The sequence below is a fragment of the Ptychodera flava genome, chromosome 10, assembly GCF_041260155.1.
Source record: "Ptychodera flava strain L36383 chromosome 10, AS_Pfla_20210202, whole genome shotgun sequence".
Taxonomy (NCBI): Eukaryota; Metazoa; Hemichordata; class Enteropneusta; family Ptychoderidae; genus Ptychodera; species Ptychodera flava.
The window spans coordinates 37,760,478-37,767,693 of NC_091937.1; the positions used below are offsets into that span (position 1 = coordinate 37,760,478).

A 7,216-nucleotide genomic window follows, 5' to 3' on the forward strand; every position below is an offset into this window, starting at 1 on the left:
TGACACGACTTATTTGCATTTTGTTGTCCCAGATCGAGGAAACGTTCCCACTGTCTATTCTGCGATGGTTGCTTAAGGTGATCAGAACAGGGATATTATTTCAAATTTACCAAAATGCTGTCCAAGAAACGATCAAGCGTTTTGCTAGCTGCGTCTTTGTATTCGTTCATCGTAAGAAATATGACGAGTAATCTGCCTATGTTTGTCATTCACCCAAACGACACCAATATTAGTTTTCAAAAAGACGGCAGTGACAGCAAATTTGTAGAGCTGATGTGTGGTACAAATACACTGCATGAAGGGCAATACATTGTTTGGTTGAAGAACTATGAGCAAATCAGCGACGAAAGTTACGAAATACTTCAATCAACGAGGCCATCTCTCACTGATCATAACAGGTATGATGTTCTGTGGGTGAGTGGTATGGAATATTCAACAGCTCTTCATATTAGTAATGTAACCATACATACGGCAGAGATGGACGCTGGTGTCTATAGCTGTTCTGTGTTGGCTGGTAATCACAACATTAGTTCACAAAGAGGAGTGGTCACTATCTTCGTTCTTCCTAGTTTTGAGGACCCACAATGCTCGATGCTAACCAACAACACAACAGGTAGCAATGCAATCATGGATGTTGCATGGGGCGATATTAACAATTTATCATGCTCGTCTCTGGCAGGAGTTCCAAAGGCAGACTTGACATGGACTCACTGCGATGAAATGGGGTCACAAACGCTTCTATCAAGTCTGAGTGAGGTAATCGACGGTACACTTTATGAAACTTATACCTGGAAGCCTGAGCGATCAGATCCCGAAAATGTGACATTCACCTGCACTCTTACACATCCAGGTTTGGTGGAAAATAGATCGTGTACGCTGGGGCCGTTCGGGGTCGTGTATGTGCCAACGAAATCCCCGATGTCAACGTCTGTCGTTGCAACTTCACTAAAGAAATCTTACTCAGACCAGAAAGTCGCTAATACCACATTCATAGCTGCAACGTGTGCTGGAGCTGGAGCTTTAGCGGTTGTACTGATCTTTGCCACCATTTTCAAGTGTCGAAGAAGATCACCAGCGACGAAGGACGGCAAGTAATCCACAAAGCGAGTACAAACTGGTCATTCTGATGTCAAGAATACCGATACTTCTCATGCTTACGCGACCGATAATGCTGGTTTTCGGGAAGATGGAAAGAGCACTGTGTACGGACGACAAGATAGCAATGTAGAAGCCATGTATGCAAAGCCCCAGAAAAAATCAAAACAAAAACCAACGTCAAAGTTGGCAAATGAAGGTGATCACCAAGCAAGGGGCAGGGAGTACGATGAACGACTGGCGATATCCAATTCACACAGGTTAAAGTAGCACCTTCTCCATATGAAACGGTAAATATTGGTTCAGACGACGAACGCGAACCGACTATTAATATGACCACTCTTCACCAAGGACTGTCTCTAAGAAAGACAAATCAAATTCATGGCGGAGAAAATGAATGCAAGTGCCACCAGGTAGATAAAGTAATGGCCCAAGACAAATATGAAGGTGTTAGGGGTCAAGCGCGTGAAAATACTGGGTCTTAAGCAGTACTCATTAGGGGACGACTGCATTAACTTGCATGGTACCTGAAACCCGAGTCCTTGCCTGAGCAACTCGGGTGACAAACAGAAGACTTTTAATCCCCAAGGTGTGAATGTTCCATTGTTATGTTTATCTAATCCAGCTGGTGCTATTGTAGTGCCATTGTAGGAAAGGCAGGTCTGTGAAATTGATCCTCTAGGGAAGTAGGGTATTCCTAAGTTAATGGAGCCTTGCCGTAATGTGTCTGGGCTGGACATTGCAAAATATAGGCCAGGTGGAGAACCGAAGATCACTGAGAAAGCAGGTATTATGAATGTCCAACATTCTGAAATCGAATTAGTCGCCCCGTCACACACGACTTCCAGTGAAAAATCGTCGAATTCTGAGGCAGGCACAAAGGTATCGGGTCAACAGACACGAAAGATGAAAAGACTGTCAGTATAAAGAATGTGGAAGGGTTGCACTATGCTGAACTAGATATGTCAAATGTGGCAAGACAACACAACAGTGAACAAAAAGTGAATAAAGAATCAGACACAGTGTATGCCGAGCTGATAATTTAAAGTACATGGAATTATAATGCTCGCGTAATATAATCTGTACTGAAAAAGAGGTGAATTCATCAATCATTATGCCACAGGTAAACATAAGTGGCTGTATCTTTTAAAGGTAGAATGCGCCTCGGGGACAGATATTCAGACTTACAGTGCTTTACAATACATTTTGGCCTATCTACAACTTATTGGGGATCATCTTGAAGCTTGTGAAGTAAAGAAAGTTTTCGCCTGCTTACTTTTGTGAAAAATCGAAATTTTTTTAATAGAGTTAATACATTTATGGTGGTCATTTTTAAATTCAAGTGTAGGTAAAGACTGGGTTATTTGTTTCTCTTGTATAAACTTTCCACAATGACGCCTGAATTTTAATCTTGCTTTCTTATTCTTGCTTTCGAAGGGAATCGTCTCAAGTTTTCTTACGAGAAGTTAGAGTGAAAATTCAAATCTTTCAATTTCGAGGTGTTTACTCACGGTGTGGGTATCTTTTTACCCTCTAAAGTCTGCAGCAGTTTTACGTGTGCACGGTCATAAATTCATGTCATCGTTTAATATATGAAGTAGTGTACGAAACAGCCAATTCTGAACTTTCTATAAAATATCTGAAGCGATATCATGGTTTTCCAAACCAATAATCGAATTGATGTAAAATGTTACTTTTTGCCCTCTCCTTTAACTTATTAACATTTATGTCTATCATGCCCTTTAACACTTTGCCTTATGATTGTACTTAGAACTGCGCATGTACAATATACGACTTTAGACTATGCAGTACAGATATAGACTGCATCTATAGTAGAACTCTACAGTCTACAACTACGGCTTTGTATACCTAGATCCAACGTCAGTTTTCACCAATGTAGTTACAAATGATATTAGTCAAAAGTACATGAAATGTATTTTTCTTCATCAATCTTTTTATCATACATGCCAAACCGTACTGTGAATACATTGAAAATAAAATGACGTACGATGCACACTTTGCACAACAGCCTTCATTCATATTTTATTCGTGGTAACAAATATTCACAGGGCAAATAAAGGTCTTGAATAAATTTAGTTTTTTGCAATTTCGCCGTGTTCCAAAGGACAGTACAAAAATACAAAACACAGTATACAAATAAAATCTACGGCATTGTATCCCTTTCTCGTCCCAACTAAATGTATGTGATTCTAACGAATTAGAATGCAGAAATTGCAACATATAATTTTTTTGTTATTTGTACAGAAAAGACCATTGGTAGTTTAGTAGCACTTTGTGCATAAGTCATTTAATATTTAAAGGGCGTTTATGTAAATTGATTTAATCAATCAATCTCAATCTGAAGAATTTATAAAGTGCCAGTATCCACTACGAAGCAGTGATCAATGGCACTGTACAAAGTTATGGCAAGGTGTCAGTAGGCTCTTTCGAAGAGATGGGTCTTGGTGTTCTTCTTGAAATTGTCCAAACTGGAAGACTGCCGTATTTCTAAGGGTAAATTATTCCAGTTAAGTGGAGCAGCACGTAGAAGGCACGTTCACCATAAGTTTTCAGTCTGCATTGTGGAACATGAAGAAGATCCTTGTCATTTGACCGGAGAGTACGAGATATAGGTTTACGGTGGATTAAGTCTGATATATATTGGAGTGCTGTCATGAAGTGCCTTGTAGGTGATGAGTAGAGTTTTGTACTGGATTCTGAAGACAACTTGTAACCAATGTAGATTTATAAGAACAGGTGTGATATGATTGAATTTCCTGGTACGTGACACCATTCTAGCTGCAGTGTTCTGGGCGTGCTGAAGTGGTAAGATGTCTTTGGCAGGTAGTCCGTATAATAATGAGTTGCAATAATCGAGTTTTGTGGTAATGAGGGCATGAACAAGCATTTTGCAGGCTTCGTCGGTAAGATAGTGGCGGATGCGACCTATTGTGCGAAGGTGGTGATAAATGGATCTGCAGGTCAAGGCTATGTGGTGTTGTAGACTGTGCTGGTCGTCAAAAGTAACGCCAATATTGCGGGCTGATTTTGCGAGTTGAATGCAGGAGGATCCAATGTTTATGTGGTCGATGGGACGAGGCAGGCGGTTGAACTGTGACCGGATAAACAGGACTTCTGTCTTGCTGTCATTGAGTTGCAGTTTGTTTGTTTCATCCGGTTTTGATTTCTTGAACTGCTGATTCCATCTTGCTAACTGTGGTTAATGTGTCAGATTGGGAGAAATACTGGTATAGTTGATTATCATCGGCATATTGGTGGAAATCAATATTAAGGTGACGGATGAGTTGACTAAGAGGTTGGATGTATATGCAGAACGAAAAGGGCCGAGTACAGAGCCATGAGGTACTCCGAACTGCAGATGTTGAGGCTCTGATTGACAACCATGGATACTGACTGGGTTCTGTTCTTTAGGTATGATGAAAACCACTGTAATGTGATGCCGGTGATGCCAAGTTTGGATAATCTGGTGATGAGTATATCATGGTCAATGGTGTCAAAAGCAGCAGACAGGTCGAGCAGAATGAGAAGTACACATTGACCTCTATCCAATGCAGTGCAGATGTCGTTATGAACTTTGAGTAGTGCTGTTTCCGTGCTATGATGTTTCTTGTATGCTGACTGCAGTGGTTCCAGTAGTGAATTGGTGCCCAGATATGTGATCAGTTGAGATGCAACAACCTTCTCGATGACTTTGGATAGAAATGGGAGGTTTGAAACTGGTCGGTAGTTTTTGAAGATATTACTGTCCAATGACGACTTCTTTAGAATTGGTGAGACAACTGCATTCTTGAGTGATTGGGGTACAGTTCCAGTAGTGAGTGATAGGTTGATGATAACAGTTAAAATTGGCATGAGTTTATCAACACATTGCTTGAGAAGTGAAGTAGGAATAGGATCTAACAGACATGTCTTTGATGGTGAACTGGATACGATCTTCATGATACTGTCCTTGCTTACAGGATGAAATGTAGAAAACGATGATGCGGTGACAACTTCAAGGAAATCAAAGTCTGTTGATGTAGTGATAGAGTCCAGACTGGAATGGATATTACAAATTTGACGACGAAGAAATGGCTGAACTCTTCTACAAGTTCTTTGATTGAGGTGTGGACAGGTAGAGCATTAGCTTTTGGTTTACCCGATAGAGCAGAGAAGATCCGGAAGAGCGATTTCTTGCACCGGAGTTGTCTGCAATGAGGTTGTTGTAATATGACTTTTTAGCATTTTTAATGGCTTGGCTGACAAGATGACACTGTTCACGAAAGATTTAGTACAATTATTTATAATACATGACTAACATTAATGTCCTGACGAGTCAAAACATAGGATTTACTTCAATTTAAATTATAAGGATAAATGGAGTGATGTATATTTATGGATTATTCATTGCTCATGGAGTAAGTGTGACAGACTCTTGAAATGTTTTCATCCCTATGTTTTCACTTTTCCCTGTTGCCAATCTTCAATATAATTCGCTTCATCATGGGACAAAAAACACACTGTGCAGTACAATATCGTCCGGACACTCCTCTTACCGATCATCTAATTTTATCGTCCCACTTGTTTGCTTTCGTGAAATTACGTCTTTCTTGCCATAGCAGAACGAAATCAGGTTACTGTCTTACAAAACCAATCACTATGCATTTATTCCTACTACTCGATAACAAACATTGATACCAATGAAACTTCAAACTGGTTCTATAATGATTTTGGGACAAACACAAGCAGCAGACCTTCATCTCTAATTTTCACAGTTCTCTTTTTTCTCCTGTCATCCGTCCTTCCTTTATTCTTTCACAGTATTCCCTACTCCAATTGATTATTCATTTATTTTAGTATATATACATCGATGAGGAGCGTCAATTTTGTTTTCCTGCTTCATTTGCATCTGAATGCCTTTGGATTGAGGAAGTACACGACAAACACAGTCATTCGACAAAATGCGGCTGTACTATACTACGTGACATTCAGACATTGAGCTTCCCTGCTGCACCATTTGTCTTGACATTTGAAGTTTGGAAAACGTCATGCTGACAGATCGGACACAGGTAACTCCAGAGGAGCTGTTGTTTTTGTGTTTACTTGTGACTCCGGGTTTTGTGAATGGATGTCCTTCGTTTGTCGATCATCCAAGTGACACGACGATAACGCTGAGTAGTGCAAACAATTACACAAGTCATCTTACACTTTACTGTGAAACATATTCATCAGTCCAGAGTGATCAGTATATCGTGTGGCTGAAGGACGGAGTACAGATTAGCGATGAAAATTATAGGATCATAACGAATGTTTACGCCGTACCCATTGGTGATAGGTATGATATACAGAGCGTTTCTGGTAATGACAAGAGAGTTCCCATTCAAATCATAGAGATCACCCCATGTACGGCTGGATTTGACATTGGGAACTACAGTTGTATGCTGATGTCGAAATCGACTAATTGCAACGTTAGTTCCGATCCAGCTCAAGTTACTGTGAATGTTGACGGACAACCTAGCATCAATCAATGCCCTTGGTTTACCAAGACAAACAGCACTCCTACAAAAATTACAACGACAGAAGAAATGAGTTTAATGTCAACTCTGTTGAAAACGGAAAATCCTTTAGATACCGTTTCGTCTTCTGTTCGTACGACCAGTTTACTTAGTACAACTCTCCCATATTTATCATTAACTTCAACACAGGTGAAAAGTGCTAGTGCTGAATACTCCCTCGTACAAACAATGGATAACACAGATTTAACTTCCTTGACCATGCAAACGACTAGTGTGGACTCGAGTCGTGTGGTCTCCGTCTTGTCATCTCTCAGAACAACAAGTCTCCTGGACGTAACCACAATAACGGCCGAACCGTCGTCTGATTCCAAAGTTGCTTCTAATGGAATTGACGGCATTTTCGAAAACAAAGCGTTCTTTGCAGTGACTGTTGCAGGGTCTGGGGTACTTCTGCTGGCCATTGCATTGCTCATCACAGTTATCTGTCTATGCCGTGGAAGAAATAGACAAAAAAATGTGGAAATTGGAACAGAAATGCGAACCGCCGCGGGAAATGCATATTATGGAGAAGATATTGAGCATCGAGAAATCGATTTGAATCACTA

General features: G+C 40.3%; 1 protein-coding gene across 1 annotated transcript; it reads right to left on the reverse strand.

Annotated features, from left to right (window-relative positions):
- Nucleotides 1-3,730: 3,730 nt before the first annotated feature.
- Nucleotides 3,731-5,055, reverse strand: LOC139141645 (uncharacterized). Its single transcript, XM_070711234.1, has 2 exons — nt 4,507-5,055; nt 3,731-4,309 (listed from the first exon to the last, which is right to left on the reverse strand). Exons 1-2 carry the CDS (start codon nt 5,053-5,055, stop codon nt 3,731-3,733), a joined length of 1,128 nt encoding a protein of 375 aa, XP_070567335.1.
- Nucleotides 5,056-7,216: the final 2,161 nt, after the last annotated feature.

What these genes read in the sequence shown, in the direction of transcription:
- LOC139141645 (XM_070711234.1), bottom strand. Translation starts at nt 5,055, where the DNA reads ATGAAGATCGTATCCAGTTCACCATCAAAGACATGTCTGTTAGATCCT. An exon ending in TAAAGAACAGAACCCAGTCA is followed by an intron (nt 4,310 to 4,506) that starts GTATCCATGGTT and finishes CATTAACCACAG; the next exon opens with TTAGCAAGATGGAATCAGCA.